This window comes from Sinohyriopsis cumingii, chromosome 3 (genome assembly GCF_028554795.1).
Source record: "Sinohyriopsis cumingii isolate HCF-2022 chromosome 3, ASM2855479v2, whole genome shotgun sequence".
NCBI lineage: Eukaryota > Metazoa > Mollusca > Bivalvia > Unionida > Unionidae > Sinohyriopsis > Sinohyriopsis cumingii.
Window position 1 is genome coordinate 114376640 of NC_142963.1, and position 25608 is coordinate 114402247.

Consider the following 25608-nt stretch of genomic DNA (forward strand, 5'->3'; position numbering starts at 1 on the left):
AAAGAAATCAGAAGCTGTCGTTTGTAGTGTGAAAGATTTCTGAATCTGTCATTTGTAGTGTTAACAATCTCTGCAGTGTGAAAAATCTTAAAATAATACCAGATACTACTTTTAGCTAAAGGGATCTAAAATTTGTCTGCCGACCCATGTGGCAATCAGGCAGAGTGATTTCCCCTTACCTATAAGCCTTGGCGGCAATGGATAAGGATATTTCAGTTTTTACTGGAACGGTAGGCATGCTCCCTATGGATGTAACTGTGGGAAGCTGGAAGGGTGTATGTGTATTATGATTGAGTAAGTATTTTCAAAGAAACATATTTTACTAAGAAAAATTGGTTTCTTCTTCAAATACATTACCCAATCATAATAACTTAGAAGAACAGGTAAGAGGTGGAGGGAGGTACATCCCCATACCCTGGAAATAAAATCTGATTCCCTTAAGATAAGAGAGACAGCTTCTACATAACCCAACTGGAGGGGACTCCACCTGTCGGGGTGGGGCTTCAAAAGGGAAAAATATTTCCACTCACAAGTCCAGTGGAAGTCATGAAGCCACATCTTTAAGAAGCTGTCAATCGACCTGAAAGTGTGACATGTTGAGCTGAGGATATAGGTCCTACCAGACTGAATTGGGCACTTTGGGATGACAGATCTCGGAGATAAAAGCTAGAGAATTTGGACTCTGATGTCCATCCCACTGCTTGAATGATGCTAGTTAGAAAACAGTTTCATCTGAATGCTAGGCTGGTGGCAACTGCCCTAACCTCATGAGTTGAGATGTGTAATAAGTTCATCTGAGCCAGTGAATCACTCACTTGATCCAGGATGAGATATAGTCTGAGCTGATAAATCGTCTTGTCCTGACTTAAAGGTAGAAAAAGGCATGATCTCCCTCAACCAACCAGCTCTGTTTGATTAAGGTACAGCATCAGAGATCTGACTGGGTCTTGTAAGTGGCCTTCAGTTGATGTGTCCAGGAGAAACGGAGGTTTCATGACAAAAGACTGGTTACCCATGGACAGGAGACAGTTCTTGGTGATGAACAAGGAAGCCGTCATGAGTAAGACTGACCCATCTTGTCGGAACTGCAGGTAACTGGGGTTTGTGGACAGGGCATGTATTTCACTAATTTTGCCTGTCATCGCTAAGGCCATGAGGAAGCAGGTCTCATAGGAAAGGTGTGCCAGAGATGCCCATGCCATCGGTTCAATGGTCATCTTGTTCAGCCAAGTTAATACCCAAGATAGGTTCCGCTTGGGGCAGAAGGTTAATGTTTTAGGCCGTGTATACTCAAAGTTTGCGAGTAAATTGGATAAGTCCTTGTTCTGTCCAATATCTTCGTGCCCATGATGATAGGTGTTAGCTATCATGGAATGGTAGCACTTGATCATACTCGGAGTTAATTTTCTTTCTTTGAAGAGCCAGAGGAAGAAATTAGTTATCTGCGGTATTGACGCCTGGAGAGGTAAGATATGTTTGGTTGCACATCACTGTGTGAAAATGTGCCATTTGCTTTTATATGCTTTTAGAGTGGAGCGCCGTTGCACCTGAGCGATTCTCTCCATGACTGGTTGTGAGAAATGTTTAAGTCTGAGGGCATGTTTGATATGATGTGCAGGTTTAGGACCTCCAGGCAGGGTTCATCATTGATGTTTGAGAAGATGAGGGAAGACCTGCTTGGCTTGGTGCAATTAGGATGAGGTGACAGGCTGATTCCTTTGCTTTCTGTATCACTCTCAGAATTAGTGGTGTTGGAGGGTAGGTGTATGTGTTCAGGTTGTTCCAATCCAAGGATAGGGCATCCACTTCCCATGCTTTTGGATCTGGGATAGGAGGGACAATGGTTGGGAGTATGGTACTCTACCTTGTCACAAATAGGTCCACCAAATGTCAGTCCCATTGTGTACAGATCTGAGTGCAAACCGAGGGATGAAAAGACCATTCCGTCTGAATCAGTTGGTTGTTGCGTGACAAGTTGGCACGAACAATGAGGCATCCCGGTATATGACGAACATGTATGTGGATTTGTTGTTGACCACACAGGTTCAGAAAGTCCCACACCATGATGAAAAAGATCTGGGGACTTAGTTCCTCCCTGACATTTGAGATGTCACTACTGTAGAACTGCTGGACAGAATCAGGATTAATTTGCCAGAGAGGCATTCCTGCCACCAGTGAAACGCTTTCATAATGGCTATCATTTCCAGAAGATTGATGTGCCTAAGTCATTCGTGGGGAGACTATGCACTGCTGACTTCCTGAAATGATGGTAGAAGGTGGGCTCCCCAGACCTCCATGCTGGCGTCGGTACAAACTGTAATCTAGGGTGGTTGTAAGTGCAGAGGCATACCCGCCGTGAGCCAAGAAAGGTTGCCCCAAGGCTGCAGATGGTGCTCAGTTGTGAGCAGATGGTTAGAAGTTGGTCCAGTGGGCAAACTTTGGGTCTCCATTGAACGGTGAATCTCCTCTCTGTATCAGCATTAGACTGTTGAATGGGCACATAAAAAGGTGACCTAGGTCAAGGAGGTCCGCTGCCACACTGAGTAAACCTAGGAGACAAAAGAATTTCCATGCGGATAGGGTTCTCCTCAAGAGTAAAGAAACCATCATGTTGCAGATTTTCAATGCCTGATCCTGAGGGAGATGAACCATGTTTTCCTGCATATCGAACTCCTTACCTAGGTGAACAAAACGTTGTGAGGGTACTAGGTCAGATTCGTCCTCGTTGACAAGAAAGCCCAAAATGGTAAGTGATGTGACAAGGGTTATCATATCATGATGTAAAATAGAACTCACTTGATGTTTTTGTAGGATGTCATCCAGGTAACTTGATGTTGCTGCCATAGAAATGGTTTGGACATGCAACATGACTTGTTTCATGAGACGAGTGAAGACCCATGGGTTGATATTGAAACCAAATGGAAGAGCCCTGAATTGGTATACCACGTCATTGTAGGTTAACCGCAGGAACTTCCTGGCAGCCTGGTGAATAGGGACATGGAGGTAAGCGTCTTATAAGTCTACACTGATGACAAAGTCTCACCATTGGATGGCATTTAGAATGTGCTGGGGTGTTTCCATTGAGAATCAAAGAGCCTGAATGAAGCAATTGAAGGTACTGAGGTCGATGACAAGGTGCAGAGTGCCATTTGCCTTTGGAACCAAGAAGAGTCCAGAATAGAATCCCAGAGAGAGAGTGTTTCAAACAAGTTCTACTGCCCTTTTCTGAAGAAGGTTTTCTATTTCCCACTGTAATGTGGTGGCTTTGAGTGGATTCGATGGGATGTAGGTGAATGTCGGAACTCTGGACAGCGGTGGAGGAGTGTGAAACGTGATCCAGAGTCCCTTGTGAACCACTTGCCGAGTCCAGGTATTGTTGTGGCAAATTTTGTCCCATAGGCCGGTCACAACAGAAATAGGCCATGTGTGTGGGAGGAGTATCAACAGAATCATAATTCTGGGACAGATTATGGGATGAATAATCCACATAACCTATGATCCATATATCTGTAGACTGAGATGACTGTTTGTTAAGCTCTTTCCCTTATTGTTCTGCAAGAGAAATAGAGTCTAGTCCAATAGCAATTGCTAGTATCATTAGGTCTGGAGGAGGTGACTTGGGATCCAGGGCAGTTTCTGATCTTGATTTCTGCAACTTTGAGTTGTGCTCTTTTTCTGCCCAAAAACCTGTACAGAAGAAAAGGTCAGCCTGCAGACTGATGATGTCATCATCTTTTGAAGTCCATTTCTGTGCTTTGCCCATAGTTCAAACCTTAAGTATAATGAGCAGAAAATATAAACACGAGGGGCCTAGCCCTGCCACCTTGTTGGTACTGTCGGTGCAGCTAAAGCTTTGCATAGGCCCAATAAGTGATAACAGGCAGTCTAATGTCAATAATCCAGAGTATAATTAATGCTAATAAATATACAACAAAATGCCTGCACCTGTCCTGTTTGAATATTGATACAGTGCAGAGCTGACAAAAAAGTTACCTAGAAAAATATGTGATAGCAGATGAATTTAAGCCCATACTACCTGCTGGAGAGGTCAAAGACATCATGAAGAGGTATAATCACTGAAGCATGATGTCTGTATGCTAAGACAACCTATTGTTAAAAATAGCTGACAAAGCAATAAAGGCTCTATATATATCTAAGTATAAATAAATATGGTACAAGATAATACTACCTGTAGGAACACAAGAGACAGCCTATACAAGCATAAGTATATAATTAGCTCATGAAAGCATGGCGCAAAGTGCTAAAAATGCTGTGCAAAGAATGTCCACCTGTATCTACCAGAAGTAGGATTATACAGACAAAACTGGGTTCTAAAATGTATAAGAAACTTGCACAAGTAATTAATGCAGCCCAGACCTATCCATGGGGACATAATGACCGCCCATGCAAGTGATGAAGCACTAAAAAATATATATACACATACGACAAGTATGAACAAATGTTGGTGAAAGTAAGAGAGAATAGTTGGAAATAGAGATGGAGTACAATTTCCTTTAAGTAAAAGGACTCCTCAAACTGAAACAGGTATACTTCCAAGGTGAAAATGGATGGTGAGGTCTCTTATGAAAAGAGAGTGCTGTGTCGCATGAGCAGAAGTAATAACTGAAATATCCTTACTCATTGCTGCCAAATCCTATAGGTAACGGGAGATCACTCTGCATGACCACCAAATGGGTTGGCAGACAACTTTTAGCTCCTTTTGGTGGTGCTCTACAGTTTGGTATTTTGCATAGGGAGAAAAAGAATTTCCCTGGCTTTCCTCACTGTTTATTCTGGCTATTTAAAAAAGACATTGTATATCTTAGGTATAATTCAAAGAACCTTTAATTCCCTTTAATTTGGTGTATGATTGATGGGTGTAATATGGGTTATAGAGTATACAGCTTGGCCTTACTCCAGATGTGAACCTTTCAAAAAAGTGCTAGCTCCACTTGGTCATTTTCACTTCCTGAACTTCAGAGATATATTGTATATAAAGGAGCTGATAACTTTTTTTATATTTTATATATTTGGTAATTCATCCATTGCACTTTCAGAAGCTGGTATTGTCTCGTCTGGCAAAATTCATTTTCCCTATTTTAATAGCTGCTATGGATAGTGTACTTTAGACTAATTCAGGTTGATTTTTTAGCACAAGGGAGCAGTCATTTTAGTTAGCAGTGTGCTTAGATCATGTACGATTTCCAAAGAAATATCATCCATATTATATTAATGTAGCATAGAGGTATGCCAACATTCTCTCCATTGTGCATGTTTTAAATGCAAACAACTTCACCTTACATACGTCACTCTCTCAAAAGTACATAATAACTGGTGAGCGCCTCCAGAAGTAATATCTGGGATGGCTGGATTTGCAAGGTAGTGGTATTTCTCCCCAAGGTACATGTATTATGATTGGGTAATGTATTCAAAGAAGAAATCTACTGCTTTTGAAAATTAAAAGAATTTAGTTTTTAAAACCCAAAGAAACCAAACACTTATCTATCAACCAAATAAATAAACAAGCCAGAACCTGACTACTGAGGACTGGAAATGTTCCACCAATACATCAACCAGTATGATGATGTGTGGCGGAGCAAATAATATCAGAATCATTAAATTACAGCTGATGTGTACACAACATGCTGTTAATTGATTACCTTATTGTTGGAAGTTTGGAACTTTAAGGCCAAATGCAGGATGTTTTGGGTTTACAAGTAATAAAAGGATTAAAAGATGGTCACCATGTCTTCTGATGTCTTCGTAGACCTTCGAAAGATGAAGATAAGATGGAGACCAAAAATAATAAATGATTTGGCAGACCAACTAGAGTCAGTATTCTGAATATTTTGTCATGTTTAATCATTATTGTGTTGTTCAAGAGGAATATTTAAGGACAGATATTACATATTTTGTTCATTTCATGGGAAAATGCCAAAATGTGTCCTTTCTCTCAATGCAAAGAAACCACTAGCTAAGAAATATAACATGTTTAGGAATGCTTGAATACCTGAATTTAAGCATATGCAGGCAAGTAGTAAACATTTTAAGATTATTGTTGTTGTTATTGTTGTTGTAGGGTTTAACACCATTTTTCAGCACAAGACAGGCTATTCATGGCAGCCAGTATAAATGGTGGAGGAAGAACCCAGGAAAATCCCCGACAGAACCACCAACCTACAAGAAGCTACTGGCAAGCTTTCTCACATACCCACATTGGCCAAACCCAAGACTCGAACCCAAGCAGACAGAGATGAGATGACAGTGACGGTGAGCACTTTAGACCACTCGGCTACTCGAGGCCCCTCCTGAAATTGCACTGTGTGTTTCTAAGAAATGCACCTTTTGTATGTTATCAATGTTTTGAAGTTTTCATGAATGTTAGTTAAGTTCAATCCCCAGATAAAAGATATAATTTAAAAATATATTAAAAGATACTTAATTTTTGGAAAAATTATTCAAAAATGCATAAATATACAAAAATTTTTTAAATTTACAGTGGTGAAACCTGCTGGTAGATTCTTGGATCTGGGCCATAAAAAGAAAGAACCTCTTGAGAATGAGACTCATTAATTCATTTCAAGTCCAAGTCAAGAACTTTCTCAGTGAGGTGAACATAATGTGGGGAAGTATTCAGCAACCTTAAAAACCCAGCAACAGGAAAACTTCAGTTAGAATTTTTTGCAGGATGAGCATAGTTTTCCTGTCATTACAACATTCTAATGCTGATACAGAAAGGAGATTCACCATTCTTTGCAACATACATAGTGATTTCAGGGGAAATCTGTACCAGGGAAAACTAAAGCCTGTTAAAAATGAAACCAAATAATCACATTGGATGTCAAATTAGTCACCAGACAGAGATGATGTGAAGGAAACAAAAAATGCTATTGAATATTATTTTTTCAAAAAATCTTTGAAGCAACACTATAAAATAAATAACTCTTCCTTTTTCATTTATTGACAACAAAATAACCATTAATTATCATTGCAACATTGTCATCAGAACTACAATCTGATTTATGTTCAAAACTTTGTTTTATTATATGAACAGAAAATATTTTGTTTTCAATCCCCTAGAAAAATGTAAAACTTATGCAGATAAAAAAAGCTACCTGATGAAAATATTTAAATCTACTGGTTTGAAATTCTGGTTCTGTCACTTGTATGGTAATAGATATATCCAAAGTTTTAATTACCTGCATTTTGTTTTGTTTTATATTTTATAAAAGAAAACAAAAAAAAAAAAAAAAGAATTTTCTACACAATGTTACACTAAAAGAAAACATGTCATAAAAGTCCTTTTTTCAGTAAATATTTCTTTGAAAATTGCTGCAATCAACATTCTTTTTTATAATGTGATGCTAGCCTATTTTAACCCAGTCTGAATTCAATAAAGCTAGGTACTGAAAATAATTAAAAACTGAACAACAGTTCTAGAATAAATATTGTTACCTGCTACAGCCATTTGCAGTCAAAGAAATAAGGATAAATGTCTGTAGCTTGACTCAAATCCTGAAGTCATTCCTATATTGAAGGCCTTGTAATAAGGGTAAAGGCCTTGTGATAGGGTAAAGACCTTGTGATAGGGTAAAGGCCTTGTGATAAGGGTAAAGGCCTTGTGATAGGGTAAAGACCATGTGATAGGGTCGAAAGCTAAGGAGTCATAACCTATTATGCTACAGAAAGGTATCTATTCTTAGTTTCATGAACTATGATACTAATGAATATTACATTGTTACTGGATTAAGTGCTGATTTCACGACTTCAATGTATGGGTGTGATTTACTTTATTATTCATATTATAATCCTGTTTACCTGAGTGCCAATATAAATAGAATATAGATAATAAATGCAACTTAATATGATCAAGTAAATGGAAAAATACACTGGGATTTTAGTTTTTACCATCATGAGTAAAAAATCAGCATCTTTGATGTCGGGCAACCCTCAAATTCAAAGAGCTACTTTATCATAATTTGCATGTAAAGGAATGAATGAAATAGAGGCCATACTTAACAGTCAACAATCTTCACAAACCAGGCTTATGTTCTGTTACAAAAATACAAATGTTTATGTGCTATCTAATAAATGTATATCATGTCAATTTTACCTATTTAAATATAGTTGGAAAAATGATATATAAATTAATTAAGTAATGCCTCATTAATATGCACAGTCTCTTGCTCATAATCAACTGATCCAAGATCTTGATGACAAAGATCTATTTACGTTTTATCAAAACTCAACCCTTTTTTAAAGCCACTGACCTAAGTAGTTAAACCCTCATTTGAAATAGTGGCAGATGACAAAAAAAATTGGGGATTGATTCAAAGAAAATCTAACTGACTGAAATTTAGGGTCATTTCTTTTTTTAAAAGTTAGTTAAAAATGTCCATGGGAATGCATTTTTGATTGGCTTCTTGGCAGTTCATAAACCGAGAACTTTTTTCTACCTATTTTTTTTTAGCATTTTTGCTTCAAGATTTCACACACACACACACACACACACACACACACACACAGCCTTGCCCCAAGCTGTCACAAGTGTCAAAACTGAGCTTATTCTTTTGCAAAGTTTAATATGTCTAGTGTCATTCTGACCACATTGATTTTTGTCTAACAACAGGCTGTTTAAAATCAAGACAGAAATACTAAACTTGGTCCCCATGACTTCTTTACACTAAAAATTTAGAGTCTCAAATTTCATATTTTGGGGTCGCAAATTTGTAGTTTGTAATTTGTGGTGGCAAATTTGTACAGTTTGTAATTACCCATAATTTTTGGCATCAGTCTCTGATCATTCAATTGATTACAGACAACTAGGTATAGATTTATTGATAATGATGTCACAGCCCACTGAAGAAAGATACTAATTCACTCTGACTACAATTGGAATTCAGCCTGAAGGAGTTACAGTTCACACATACAAATACCACTAATGGGTCGAGACCCTAGTGGTGTAAAATTTTAATTAATATAAACATGAAACCTATACATTGTAGCATAAAGACACTATATTTGCAGTTTTACAGTCTCAGGTTCAATTCATTGACATCATTTGTGCATGAGTAGAAGGATGCCCAAGTAAAGGAGTAGATGTTTTCTCTATTTTTCCAATTTCGTCTAACTCAAACAACGTATAAGTCATCGAGACTTTGCAGTTTAAGTTGTTAAATCTTGTTCTACAACTCATGTAAAATAAATAAAGTTAAAACTTCAAAAGCAGACAACAGGCCTTTTACCTTCCAGATCTGTGTGTACTGTGCCATCCTCCCTTTCCAGATGAGATTGAGCTTGGTCTGACAGCAAGTGTGTCCCATGAACTTCATCAGTTCATTGGCATCTGCCAGTGTAAACAGCGTGGTCTTGCCATACATGTTCAGCTGCCTCACTACAAGCTGATGTGCTAACTGCTTGTTTTTTCTGTAGCACTCTCCCAACACTGCTGTGGCCAAGTCTTCATACATTCTAAAAGCGTAGAAAGTGAGAATTAGTGGAGTGGAGTGTACAGTTATATCAATAGCCTATTTTATCCAAAATGTTCTAATCAAGTGACATATCTGTGAACTTTACTGCTAATGACTCAGGGTTCAATTCTTGACTGATTTTTTCAATGTGAAAACAGCAACCCATAATTTGAAATCAACATGGAAACAAGTACAACCATCAGTGAAACACAAGATAAGGGAGATAAAATTGCAGTTTAATTATTTATCTCAATTCTGTGTTGCCTCCCTTGAATACAAAACTACTCTGAGACCAGTATATCTATATTTTGTTACTAACTTTAATAAGACTATATAATCTGTTACTATTATAGGCAAGCCACTGATTTTCCAGCAGTCTTGGTTCCAAAGCATTGCCGGATTAACAGTTTTGCCGGACCAATTGAGGTCATGTAATAATAATTCAACAATACACCTCTGACCCACTAGTTATACACCTCCCGTGTCTCTAAAAACTTAAAGTAAGCAAATATTAAATGTAAATTTAATGATTAAATGAAATACAGGTACAAAATGAAACAGTATTATTAATTACTGTGCTTGCAAAGAATGTAGCAGTACTACCACTCCCAAAGTGGCACATTTTAGAATTTTACTGGAACTGTAGAGTTAATCACAAAGGCCAGGAAGTTGAGGGCTGTCAGGATTATTGTCTGTTACATAGCTGATTGCTTTAAGAGGGATTTCTGATGCTGCAGCCACAGGATTTTCAGATGTACTTCACTGATACACATTCTTCTTGGCAATCTTTCTAAGCATTTCATCCAAGAGAAATTGTTTCATGTGTTTTGATCTTTCCCTGCGTAACATATCAAGTATCAAATAAAAATTCATTAGCTCTTCTACTGTCATGAAGGTACGTTGCTCAAGCCCTTTGATTAATTCACCCATAAACTCAATTAACTTGTCAATACAGTAGTCCCCCTCTTGAACGGCCCCCTTGACCAGCGGCCACCTGCTCCTTACGGCCAGAATCCGTTGGCACCGACGAGTTTGTATTCAAAAGTACCCCTCGCGAAAGGCCACCCGGCTAACGCGACCAGTGGCCAGCATATTAGTGCAATAATATAAAATTTACCCCTCACAAGCGGCCACATTTTATATGAATATGTATCCAGAACCAGTATTTTATTCATAACTTGTGTTAAGTAATCCGATTTCTGTTTCCCGATGTCAGGTTTTCGTTACTGAAAAAGTGTTCAGTAAAGTACATTTACCATTAAGGTTAATATTATATCATTTACGCCTCATGAGAAGCCAAATTTATTCCATAAAAACTGAGAAAGACTCAAATTGTAATCCATACAAAAGGGTACGTACATGTAATCCAATTAGCCTTACTGCTGTGTTATCATAAGATGTCCGGTTTAGTCACTCTGATAATTGTTAAGATTACAATTATCGAACAGTAGTAACAGCTGAGAAGTGGCAGTATCAATGTACAATACCCAAGTCAGCTGGAAAATGGTTTAATGGCCTTTATGGCTTCCCTTAGTAAGATGTTGAACTTGTTCACTTTGATAATCAGTGGCTATTACTACTGACAATAATTGTCAAAATTACGAATCCTAGCGGCCTCGAGGTCAAATCTGCGTGATGTTAATGGTACATATCGAAGCCGTTCTGGCTTCTCTCACTTGGTTTCAAGAAATGCATAAAAACAATAGGGTACCAGACTGCGACTAATGAATCACGTGACAAGATCACTTCCTTTAAAAACACACTGCAATTTGTTTAGATGCATACAAAATTGTTTTATCAGTATTGTAGTTGGCAACATGAATAACTTACTGCAAAAAGATCAACATGTCATCGAGGAAAATAAAAATTCTCAGTTTAGAGGAGAACGTGAAAGTAATTCAACTGACGGGGTGGGGGGTCGTCGAGGATTCTTGCAGAAAACTAACGTCGGGAAGACTAAGATAAACAATATCGTGAAAGATAATGAAACAATTTTGCTGAAGTGGAAAGGTGAAATGGACGAAGAAAGGAAGATTGTTTGAGCCAGGAGATGTTTGTATCCTGATTTGAAAGACAAGAAAAAGCAAAAAGTTTGTCAGTTGAATTGGGATATGACGACTTTACCGCAACTTGCAGCGCAAGTAATGGATGGTTGCATAGATTTCAAGTGTGACACATTATCAAGTGTTCTGTCATTAGCAGCGAATCAGCTGATGTTAATAATGAAGTTGTCGAAGATTGGAACAAAAGACTAAACGATATATGCAGGGGATATGACAGCAAGTATATTTTTAATGTGACGACACTGGATTGTTTTTTAGACTGTTACCAACAAAGTGACAGATAATGTGAACTGTAACATAATTATAAAGACAGTTTTAAAATTATATCAATGGTTATTCATAGCATTCTTTTGAAAATGAAGACAATGTTTGTTTTACATTTATTTCACATCATGCATGTGATTTTTTAATTAAAATATTGAATATTTAAAATTAAATGTACTTGTGACTTTTTTCATATATATTTACTATTCGCATTTGTCATCCCCCTCTAGAAAGGCCACCTGCATTATAAGGCCACTTTCCTGCTGCATTAGGGGTGGCCTTATAAGAGGGGAACTACTGCAGTAAGTCTTTCAGCTACATGTTCCATATTCATCACTGTTATCTTCATCATTTTCATTGTTTTCATCAGGATTCAGAACAATGTCTATAATTTCAGAATCAGCATGGTGGTAAACAACAGGCATTTCTTCATCGACATTCATCCACTCAGCCAGATTTTCTTCATTAAGCTTACCTGCCATATCCTTAGCAACAGGTTTTGTAACACTTTTTGCATACTCAAGCAACTCATGAACAACTTCTTCCTCCTTTGGAACAATAAATCCAGTTTAATCTTTGCCAACATTTTCATCAAGTGAATTTTCAAATATCAAGGCAAGCCACAACTTATGCCAGCATTTCTTTAGTACTGATGCTTGTACCTTCTCCCAGCCTTGAGCAATAAACCACAGCATGACTTTCATGTTGAATTCTTTAATAAATGTCTTGCCAGCATTAACCACATCTAACAGAGAAAAGTGAGTGATACTTGCCAGCATTAAGCACATATAACATAGAAAAGTGAGTGACACTTGCCAGCATTAAGCACATCTAAGACAGAAAAGTGAGTGATACTTGCCAGCATTAAGCACATCTAAGATAGAAAAGTGAGTGATACTTGCCAGCATTAAGCACGTCTAAGATAGAAAAGTGAGTGATACTTGCCAGCATTAAGCACATCAAAGATAGAAAAGTGAGTGATACTTGCCAGCATTAAGCAAGTCTAAGATAGAAAAGTGAGTGATACTTTGCCAGCATTAAGCACATCTAAGATAGAAAAGTGAGTGATACTTAGCCTTCATAGAGTGCAGCATTCCTTAGTCTCGGTGTTGGATAAGTGATGATGTAAAGTTTGGTGGTAAATACACTGTATAAAGTTTTCTTACACAGTTCAGCTTTGGGGTGAGCTGAACAGCTATCCAGAATAAGGATAATTTTGCAGTCTTCCGACAGCCCTACAGATGTGCAGTGTGCTCTCACTTCAGGCAAAACAAAATTTTTGAAATCATTCATACATAATCATGGTGGTAATCCACCCATTTGTATTAGCATGGTATGTTACTGGGTAAATTTTAACACCTTTCAAGGACCCTGCGCATTTATCTTTTCCCCATCACCAGTGGTTTACATCTGAACGTGCCTGCTGCATTTGAGCATCCTAAGATGGCAACTCTATCCTTAGAATGTTTGAATCCTGTGAGCCCTTCTTTGTCCTCTGTAGTAAGTGTCCTTTTAGGTGTGCATCGCCAATATAATGCAGTTTCATCTACATTATACACCTGCTCAGGACTGAGGTGCTCATCAACTACAAGCTTCTGAAATTTGTCAATATAATTGGCAGCTCCTTTGTGGTCTGTGGACCATTTTTCTTGACACACTTTATGCGTGGAAATTCCATGATGTTTCTTGAACCTTTGGAGCCATCCTTCACTACAGTCACACTCATGTTGTAATTAAGTTCTTTATGAAACAACTGAGTCTGGTCCATTACCATCCTACCCGACAAGTCCACTCCATCACTCGGACATTGTCAAAACCATTCCATCATCACTTGGTCATGCTCAGTACTCTTACCATCTTTCCTAGTTTTTCTAATGTTCATTTGCTTCTTGGAATCACTGTCTGTAAAGAATTTCAATATTTTGTCCCTCTGCTTCTTTATATCGTAAACAGTTGATGAATAAACACCATATGTGTAACACAGCATTTGCATGGAAACACGGTGGTCCAGTTTTTCCAACATTTCTACTTTATCTTGTATCGATATCGACTGGTGTTTATACTTCACACCACCACTGACACTTGCATCTTTCTTGGAAGCCATGGCTAGGTTTAATGTTAGTAAAATATGCCAAGAATCGCACTAAATACAAAGATCACCACCAACAACTGCAGTGTAAACAATCTAAGTGAGTGCACACCAACTGTGTCTGCCCAGTAAACTAATCTGGCAGTGTCAGGAATTTCAAGTGCCCTCTCATAATTTTGTCCAGACTAAAAGAGGTGCCAGACCATCCGTTACCAGAAAATCGGTGGTGTACCTGTATTACTAATGCAAACTATATTTGGTGATAAAGAAAAAACACAGTACAGCAATAGACTGAAATCCTTTCAAGCCAAAAATTTATATAATTATCTCTCTTTCCTTTAATAAAAAGGCTTCAAGATCATGTGATAACTTCCATCTGTCCTCTCTAATAAAAAGGCTTAAAGGATTATGGATTATGTGATAACTTCGATCTGTCCTCTCTAATAAAAAGACTTCAAGGATCATGTGATAGCTTCCATGTGTCTATCACAACATCAACCTATCTAGATTGCTCTGTTACCTTATCTCTTTGCAAAGCATTGGAAGGTGATGCATCAGAGATTGTGTTTTACTTATCCATACTGTAACTATATCTTGGTTCCCTTACAATCCCTGGCAGGATGTACCATAAAGTCAAATTAAATGACATCACTGGTAATTTAAAACTTAAACTAATTTCTAGCTATCTACAGATACAACCACACAAATATGCTGACAATCCGATCACCGGAATAGCTACCATCATAGCAGTATTGAAAATAAACTTACTGTGAGTGTTCCTGTAGGCTGACACTTAGTTCTAGTTCCTCATCATCATCAGCTTTAATAGCCAGGTTTTTAAGAAGTGCACATGCTACAAGAGCTCCAGCTTAATAATAATACAATAAAAAAAAGTATAACTTTAAAAGGTATTTAAATCAGATTCAATGATTAGATTTGTATTGAATATTATCAATGACATTTTTTAATTTATTAAAAAATCTTTCTCCTCTGCTAGAATCAAACTTAATGATAAATGATCAATGCCATTATCATATTATTTCACAAATTTCTTATTTATGTTAAAAGAAGAACTATTAAACTGATCCTAAATTTCAGGTAAATGTCTATGCAATGAAAAGAAATGTTGTGTCTAAGTATGACATAACTTACAAAATGGATGGCAAAATTGGATGAAGAGACAAGATCTTAAAGGGACACATTTTGATTCTTGCAAATGCAGCAGAATTAGAGAAATCCACATCATTATGAGGCTGCTGAAGCACAAGGGAAAGTAGCTGTTGATATAGCTCCCACCAGGTCACATCCTTTTCAGATGAAATGTCTCTCAGATTAAAGTGAGGTATCTGACCAGCATCTCACTGCATCAATAATGTAAGTCAATAATGTAAGTCAATAATGTAAGTCATAATGTAAGTTAATAATGTAAGTCAATAATGTAAGTCATAATGTAAGTCACGAATGTAAGTCAATAATGTAAGTCATAAAACAGTTTCACTCAAATGTACGGCTGGTAGCAACCAATGCTCCAACCTCATGAGCTAAATTGTCTTGTAAATTCAAACAGTCTTGAGTTAATTTATTGTAGACAGAATGAATGACCCAACAAACACATGCTTAAATTCAGACATTCAAACATTCCTAAACATGTTATATTTCTTAGCTGCCTTCTGTAAATGTTGGTACTGGTGAGATTTCCCAATTCTGATCTGTACATAAGTTTCTGTTATGACATCAATGCTCTGACAGAGTACTGAAGATGATCATGTTGAAAAAATGTTTAAAACAAGTGACCTATTTCCCATTGACTATTAACAACAAAAGCAGGGGCCATCCAGAGTTTCTCAAAGGGGAAAATACTCTACTGGTTTTTGAGAGTTTCCAGGAATTCAAGATAATTAATTTTTTCTTTAAAATTCCAGAGTACTGAAACCACCTCTGATATTCTCCAGCAATAACAAGATTTTCAAATTATCTGCTGGGGTTGATATATTGGCACCATTTTCATTTAGGGTTAGCTAGACATCTTCAGAAGTCGTCTGGATATTGGATGTTCAAGTGGAACCATTTTCATTTAGGACCAAACAGACATCATACAAAGGTTTATGGTGAAAAACCCATTTCATTCTATCTGTAAGGTGACAGAAGCACCACAGTTTTCAAGATGGGATGCTGTCGTGTCCATAATGCATGTCAAAGCAGCACCATTTTCTTTAGGACCAGCTGTACCATAGGATGAACGTGTCCATGTAAAATTTCATGGCAATCTTCCAAGCAGTTTGGGAAGAAAAGCAAGAATAAATGGATGTCAGATGAAGGACCATCCCATTAGATCTTCTGGGCTCTTACTAGTAGAGTTAAAAATAAACATCATGACAGAACTATAAAAATTTCATTGATTCTTCCTGCAGAAGCTAGAGTTACTAGGGAGAAGATCTTATACAAAATGCAAGTCTGCAAAGCTGTGGACAGTGCATTAATTGGAAATTTGTTCGTTGAGATCAAAACTCAAGGCATGATCCAATCTGGACCAAGGGACAAGGCCTTTCATGGAAGCAATCATGGAATGTAGCTCCAATCATGATTGAAGCTAACTGCTTTGTTTCAGAGAGCCAAGGAAAGAATTTAGTAATTTTATACACATGTATTTATAAACATGTATTTATAAATAGTGATTTGTAGCGCCAAGACTTTTCAAGGAGTACTATTTCTCTGCCTGTACCAATTGGGAAAATTTTCTCTTTCCCCTCACTGAAGCAAATACCTCTATTCAAGGGGAGATCACTCATGTGTTACTTTTGTTATGGTAAGCAGATATTTTAGAACTTGTCAAGCAAAATACCAAACCAAACTGAGACATTGTTAACAGCTTTTGTTTTTGGTCAGAAGGGTTGGATTTGCAAAGCAGTGAAAGGACTCCTAAAATATCATGAGCAGAACACAGTATATGCACCAGAAGTGGCCAATATGCACTTTTAAACAAAATCATCTCCCTAAATGCAATTTGAGTTGTTATTGCATGTGGTTGCAAGTTGTACATGTTATTGACTCCAGGTAAGTAAAAAACAAAACTGACTATTAATTTTACATTCGTTAAGCACAGCTACTAATATAATATGCTCCCAAAAATTAGATCTTAGACCAGGTCTTCACATCACTACACTTAAATAAAAGTCTGCTTATAAAAAGAAACTAGTATTATGCTTGGTTTCTTTACATGTGGATGTGTCTTTTAATCATCCAAGCCAATCTGCTGCTCTAAAATTAATTATGGTCTTTTGTATATTTATTTGTTTCTTTTTAAAAATATATTTGTAAAAATGGCTTGTGACCCATACTTCAGGGAAGCTTCAGAAATTACAGTATACTGCTTTTAATTATTAACTCGAAATATTTAGGAATATAAATCTCAACAATGGCAACACAAATTTCTATCTAAGATTTGAAGAAACTTACCAATCTGGTTTCTGGACATTTTCCACAACATTTTGGCCATCTCTCGTCTGTTGAAGAGGATGGCCCAAATGAAAAGATCTTTTTCTGGGTGTTCAAAGTCATATTTGAATCTCTTTCTCTTGTACATCTTGCCTGTGCCAACTGGAAACAGCAAAAATAAAACCATCAATTGTAAAAAAACCCAAATAAATGACCATCAAAATTTAAGAAATACAAGCCCAAATTTTTAACAGGATCTGTCAATTCTGTGGATTTACTATGCTATGTATATTCATATTGTGTGTTTAACTTTTGCCCATGATTGTAGATTGTATGATTCATTTGTAAATGGCATATTACATTGCTTACTTTTGTCCACAACTATTGATTATACTTAAAGATAGTGATCATTTGTAAACATTTTTACTTGAATTTGAGTCCAGGACTTTGGTTATCCCCTTGGAAATTATGGTGTATATGATTTTTGTCAGATTGTTTCTAAAATTTAAATAAACAGATCTTACCTTGCTTATGAATTTGATGGAAATTTCCATTGAAATACTCCTATCTTAATATCATTCTTTTAGTTCTGTTCAGTTATGAGAGGAATCATTTATGTACATTATTTGTAGGAATTACAAACTGCTTATTGACTGTTTGGACTAAAACACCGTTTTGGCATTCAGGTTATATCATCATGATACATCAAGACTTTTGGCACATCAGCACATTTGAAGCTAATGGTAAATCAGCATATTCAAAATCTGAAATTCATTTGCAACACTCTATACTTTTTTACTTATGATAGAACTGTTAGGATTAGTTTGGATTTAATTTACAATACTGTAAGCTCCTTTTAAATTTTCACTTTGTATTCTATAGAAATAAATTATTTATTGAATTGTTCTGGGTCTGCACTGGTGCATATTACATAATGGTAATAAATATGCTACTACCATTCAATGAGCTACTAGATACATATCTGGCATACCCCTAGATACATATCTGGGATACTTCCATGTGTTCAGCTATTTACAAGAAAATAAAACTCATGACATCACATTTTGCAAAGAATCTGTAAGCAGGAAATATGAACAGAAGAATGGATAGAAAAAGGGATCACTACTGGATCAAGTGCTAATATAATGAAATATTGAAACCATCTCTGATATTCTACAAAATCGAGACATAAAAAATTCCAAAATTTAGTCGTGTCTCTTAATTTTGTAATTCTGTTGTTTGGTTAAGAAAATTGTAGAGTTGGTACCCTGAAAATTAAAGGATCCATATATCTGGGTTAATAATGGTAAATAAATGTCACCAATATGATGTTTTAACGGCAAAGTTCTAAGTCAGACATGGGCATAACAGTTAATTTTTTCAGGAAATTGTCAAAAACAATCTTGATCATACTTGTGCAAAGCATTATAAAAAAACATAAATCTACAATCTGATTTGTCAAAGGTTAAAATGTAAGACAATGATATCTATGACATATTATCAAAACATTGCTTCTGATGTAAAACTTTAAAGATTAACCACCAGAAGGACTATTTCTGTACACATTTCTTTAATAATTTAGAATTTTAAAAAAAACAATCTTTTGTCTAGGGAATACTGTCAAAAAGATCCATTTTACTGGCTCCACTAAAATATCACAAGTAAAACTCCATTTGCAAAAAGTAAAAGCATCATTTTAACATCTTTAAACCCAAATATATACCTTTCTTGTCTTTCAGATTACACTTGTGATAATGCAGTAAACTAACAACAATTCAAATTAACTGTTTGTCTCACTTTATTTTGGTTTTCGATTTCAAATCTTTGTAAACTGACTTCATGAAACACAGTATTTTTGTATCTGACAAAGAATATAAACAGCAGGGAACTTTCTAAATTAGAAAAACTACTGGCCACTTTTGATGGCAATAAAAATTTCTCCCAGATATTTACCAACTTCTATATGTGAAGCAAAGCAAAATTGACACAACAGACAAAAATAATAGACCTTTGAAAATCTGAAGCCGTAAAAAGAACCTGGTGAGTCACTGACTCTAAATGTTACCCCTAAACATAACAAAAACCATGTTGGAATTGTGACCCATTGAAAACTAAATTTAATTTTACTTTATCTGTTACAGCATATACTTTTCTTGTACAGTGACAATATTCTGAGAGAGAAATTTTCACAAGTGAATAATATTTAATTATGTTCAAACTGTACATATGTGCTTATAAGTTGCATCCAACTTCAAACAATGAAGACTCTGATCTTCTGTTCCATAATGCACTGGCAGTTTGGGGTCTATGTCATTTGTTCTACTGATTACTCCTAACAAATTGCATAGACCCAGATCTGCCAACATGTTATGTAATGGCAGAATTGGGTCAAATGCAGTGTACAGTTGGATCCAACTAATGTGAATATATATGGTATTTTCAAAATCTGTAAAGAAAATTTGTTACATGTATTTCTTTCAGTGAAAGAAATCGGTTGTTTAGTCTGAATAAAAAACTAGAATTCAACAGATTAGAATTGTTATAGTATTTCTCCAATGACAAGGTGATGTAGGAGGCATATTATGAAATATACCCAAAGTAAACATTTGCAGAATTGTTTTTAAATTGAAGTGGTCTTATCATCAAACATGGGCTTACCAATGAATAAATAGTGTAATACCAATAACTTTGTTCAGAGAAATAAAGTCTATCTACAATTTTATTTTTTCAATGTGTGGAATTAAACACTGGTTGAATAATCAATACCAATTTATACTGAAAACCTCATTTTTGCTGCCTCTAAATCTAACCATTTCCACACATCAAACTAACTTCTAAACTAATTAGTCTTCTGCGCCATTCTGAGTGTAAACACCCACTGCAGGTCAACATGGTCTTGTATGGTTCCACTCTACAGTTTCATTCCTTACAGAGGGTTTGATATTTGCTAAAAAAAGATTTTTCCAGATTTTCCTCATTGTAATCATGGTTATTTAAAAATGACCTTGTAAATCTTAGGCATTTGTAATGAAGCTTTTAATTCCCTTTATTTTGGTTTATGGGGGATGGGTGGAATTTGTATTGGAATATACTTCTTGACTCGACTTTACATGTGCATCTCTTAAAAGACTGCTAGGTTTGTTTGGTCATTAGCACATTCTGGACTTCAGAGGGTGATTGGAAAATAAACAAAAATACAAACATATAATTCATTTATTGCGCTTTTAGATACTAGCATTGTCCACTCTGCCAAAATTAATCTTCTATATATTAAAACCTCCATTAGTTAGTGTACTATGGACAAGTTCAAGTCAATTTCTCAAACACATGGAAGCAACCACTCACACTAGCTTTAGTGTGTTGTTTTTCTAATACCAATACAAAGAAATTTCAGTTGCTGTACCTGAAAGTAGCATAGAGGAATGCCAACATTCTCTCTACTGTGATTGCTGCAAATGAACACATCTTTATCATATACCTATCCTTCTTTCATAAGAAATTAATAACTGATGTTCAGCACAACCCTGATATATGAGAGAATTCATCTAAAATGTGCAAATCTCACAACACTGCCATACAGGGTCTCACTCTTCTAGTAGGAACACACACATGCATGCATGCACACACACACACAAACACACACACACACACACAAACACAAACACACACACACACACACACACACACACACACACAACTTTTCACATAGTTTGTGTGCACTTAATAAGACCTTTTTCCTCATAATGTTCACCCAAACAAAAATTTTGTTACACACTTTATCACATGGCTACTGTGTTATTCTGGTTAATATACCAACATTTATTTATGTTTCTTTCGTAGCGGTATAATTGTAACCTTTGTGAAATCATCTGGTACAAAGTTATGCACAAACATACAATTAAATAAAATCATCAATAGCACATGAAGTATAGTATCTGAAAATTTAAGATGTTCCACATATGAAAAATCTGATCCTGGACATTTACCACCTTTTTGTCTTGTTGTTCCACTTTGGATCTCAGATAATGTGATTACCTCAATACAAGCAGAAGGAGTATTCAATGCTGAGAGCTCATGCTTCTTATTCGATTCATTTTTAACACTACTGAGTAAGTCTTCAAAATGATTTTTCCACATGTTTCATATATTATCCTGACCATGGTTCCCATCAATGCAAATCGATAATTTATTGGAAGGCGACGTAGTATTTTGTTTAACTTGCTTCCAGAATTCATGTTGGTCAACATTTTCAAATTTTTGTGCTAGTGAGTCTGCTCTATATTTTACTTCCTCCTTCTTACATAATCTAAGAGCATAATTAAATTGTGCTCTTGTTTGACGCATTTGGTTGGGGCAAGAATCCAATCTGGAAAGTAGATCAGTCTTGATAGTCATTAAAGTAGGACAATGATCGGACCTTACTAGGGTGTGTTGTTGTTGTTGTTGTGGGGTTTAACGCCATTTTTCAGCACACGATAGGCTATATATGGCGGCCAGTATTAATGGTGGAGGAAGAACCCGGGAAAACCCCGGAAAGAACCCACCGACCCACGAGAAGCTACTGGCAAGCTTTCTCACATACCCATATTGGCTGAATCTTAGACTCGAACCGACGCAGGCAGAGGTGAGATGGCAGTGATCCGTAACGAAGAGCGCTTTAGACCACTCGGCCACTCGGGGCCCCACTAGGGTGTGTAGTATTCTCATATCACTTATAGCAGAATGAGCAGACTATGTAGAGACACAATGATCCAACCAAGACACTGTACTGTGAGAATCACTGACGTAAGTAAAATTTGTTGTGTGGTCTATTATTAGTTTTAAGTTTGATATGATATAACCATATTCGTCACAAAATACGCGAAGTTCATCTCCAAAGGGAGTGGATTTGAGCATATTAGCATTCCAATCTCCTACTACATAAGCATTTAGAGTATTAGCATTTTCTACAATAGAATTAATTTTGCTCAAATAATTCTTCAAATTCCCCAAAATTTTCCACAAGATCACAAGGTAAATAGATATTGACAAAAAGCAAGGAGCAATCCCCTGTATGGATAGTAATACCTATTAATCTGGGATCATCGAGGTGTTGTACTTCTATAATACATGGTATAGTATCCAGACACCTCTGTAAGGTCTACCTGTATGAATACCATTAGAAGAATCAATCGGCAATTCCCCTGATCCATAGAACTTGTCATGTACGGATGAGAGACAGCCTAAATCACTGTCAAGAAGTCACAATTCTTGCAAGAAACAAATATCGGAAATATCACATAAAGTTCTTACATTTTGTATATTTCTTGTTAATGAACGACAGTTATAAAAAGAAATGCATAAAGTATCCATTATATTTGAGTCCAATTTGTGGATATGATGGTTCAATTCCAACTCTGATAGTAGTCTCTAACTAACACGTTTCTTGGCCATGCATCCACGTTCATCACTGCATTGTGCATAGGATTATCACATGTGATTTTGAAGCTGGCATAGATATTAAATTTCGTTTGTAGTTTTTCCACCTGGGTGGGCTTAACTCCAGATTAATTTTCAATATGCGAGGAAATGTCAGATTTCTGCATTCCGGGGGCAAGTCTTATTACAAACATGCATCACTGTCACATTGGGTGCACTGTACGCAAATTTGAGGGCGCTGTCTTTCCTATCATAACACTTCCATACCTTCTTGGATACTGGTGTGTGGATTGTACATTTGTAAACTTATTAAGCCATCGTTGATGAAGATTTGTGCATTATGTTTCATGTGGAAGTGCTGCCATAGAGAGGTCATTGTTCTGCAGAGAACTTGCAACTTTAGCAAAAGTCGTATCGTTTGCCAAATCCTCATCTTAGGCACTGGTGTCTTCTGAACATGTGACCATTTTTAATGCAGTAGTGCTATGGTTTAATTCACCATCATCTGGTTTATAATTATCATGAATTTCTGCTGTTGTATCCCATAAAGCAGAGCTGGTCTTGTTTGCACTAATAAGAGTCTTGTAACTGTTTGAGTCCGTGCATTGCATATCCTCATGTGTACTACTGGTAACAGTTCTTTCTGTTGAATGACTGGGTTCAGGGATATTCCTCACTGACCTACATGGTTGACTTATCAGCTCATGATTTGTTGAACTGAAGCCTCGGTTTGCGATGAAGTCTCACTGAGTACTATGTCAGACTGAACTGTGTTCAAATTGTCAACATGGGGAGGCAATGTACTTTTGACTGTTGAGCATGGCTGGTTCACAGAAAAGTTGCATTGCACATAACATCTCCACCTGGACCAACTTAAGTATGTCCACCAAATGTTTCACATTTTCCATGTACTTCAATAAAATTGACATGTCCACATAATTGTAAGAAACAGGTGGCAACTTTGATAGATCCAATGCACAAAAACTTGGTATGTCATCTGGGTCTATGGACAGAAATAGATTCAAAATATCTTTCATATTATTTATAGATTCATCCGTACCCTTCCTCTTTATCATTCTCTCAACTGTTTGTACCACTGAGAACTGGGTCCATTTTGCAGCCTCAATGTCACTGTCACAATATGTGTCCACACACAGCTTCACAATATAATCATATGGCTATGTGTTTGTTTTGTTTTGTACAAAACAAAGCAGTTGACTCACCATTATTGACAGGCTATCAACAAACTGGTTTCGTTGCAGCTTTCTCCTTATCGTAATGATGCCACATGCCCAATGCAGACTTGCCTCTGTACATGTCCACTTTCCACACAACATAGCAATGGCAGTGCACGGTCTTTTCTTAGACTTCGGGGGAAGGAGGAGGGGGGGACACTTCTAACAATACCATTAAGCAGACTTATCACCTCAACAGTATATATCATGTTATATTCATTGGAACATATCCATACTTGGTGCCCATCTTCTGCATGTCCCATCACAGCCAATGCAGTCCCATAACTTGTGCAAAAGTACAAAACAATACAGGGATGGCTTTCTGCCAGGCTGTCAAAGTAATGAACTAGGCCATGCATGCAACAGGATTGAACACTGGAAGCCAGTTTATGTATTACAAGCAACACAGTCCATGTGATATCTCCTTCCAGGCTGTATGAATAGTATGTATTCTGCATGAGTGGTATATATATACTCTGCAAAGTCTTTTGTCTAAACAAAAAATTATTTCACAGCAGCTGCCAACTGCAGCTACAAGAAAGTTTTTCTTCAGCTGGAACTAGCTGTTTCCATTTTGGGTTACCTTCACATAGGGGGCTCAACTGGCCAGGCAAACAGCATGTTGGAATGTTCACTAGAGATCAGCATATATTTCAGTTGTGTTTGTGTGGGGTAGCTTGGGGATGGGGGCTAAAATGGCTAAAGAGGACAAATATTACTGAACTTTTGGTATAACTGCATATCCACTGATGTAGATCTTGTATTTAAATGAGGGTAATGGTGGAGATAGTTTAGTAATTATGAACCAATAAAAGTACAATCAAATTTTCCTCAACTGGCTCCAGCAGCCTGGCATCCTCTGCCAATAAGCTAATATTTTGTTCTCATTAATTAAATTTCCATGTATAAGACACATGTCAAAACAGCCAAAATTGTTGGTCCCAACTGTGTCCCACTTAGGGAAATTTTACTGTACAAGAAAATAACATGAGATATACAACTATTACATATTCTGCTTGTGCATCCAAGATCTTAACATTTTCTCATGCATGGAACTGTCTCATACAAGAAAGGTCAATACAGTTTCTCATACATGGAACTGTCTCACACAAGAAAGGTCAATACAGTTTCTCATGCATGGAACTGTCGCATACAAGAAAGGTCAATACAGTTTCTCATGCATGGAACTGTCGCATACAAGATCAATACAGTTTCTCATGCATGGAAAGTCAATACATTTTCTCATGCATGGAAAATCAATACATTTTCCTCATTTTTAACTACTTCCAACCTTGTTCTCCTAGTTTCATAATTTCTGGTCAATAAATATTTTTATGCTCTAATCTGAACACACCTCAATATAAGGCAGGTAGATAAGCTATTCAGTGCAATAGTAACAAGCCTCAACAACCAATGTAATCACTCCTATATCTTTTAAAAGTTAATCTTCCAATGGGATATTTTGTTTTGCAAGAAAAATGAAGTAATGCTACACACTACTGATTCGTCTGACATGATGTCAAGTGAAGACAACTTATGGAATCGGTCACTAGGGCATGATGTCAAGAGAAGACAACTTATGGAATCTGTCACTAGGGCAAGGCCCACAAATAGTTTCTTGACCTGCCAAAATG

At 36.6% G+C, this 25608-nt stretch overlaps 1 protein-coding gene across 1 annotated transcript in view; it reads right to left on the minus strand.

Moving 5' to 3' along the window:
• Positions 1 to 25608, minus strand: part of LOC149803623 (transient receptor potential cation channel subfamily M member-like 2) — a 155179-nt gene that overhangs the window by 71337 nt on the left and 58234 nt on the right. Inside the window, exons 16-18 of the mRNA XM_089953363.1 lie at positions 17343 to 17483; positions 14655 to 14754; positions 9246 to 9471 (exon numbers count right to left, since the gene is read on the minus strand). Coding sequence (XP_089809489.1) covers positions 9246 to 9471; positions 14655 to 14754; positions 17343 to 17483 — 467 coding nt within the window. The remainder of the gene's footprint in view (positions 1 to 9245; positions 9472 to 14654; positions 14755 to 17342; positions 17484 to 25608) is intronic.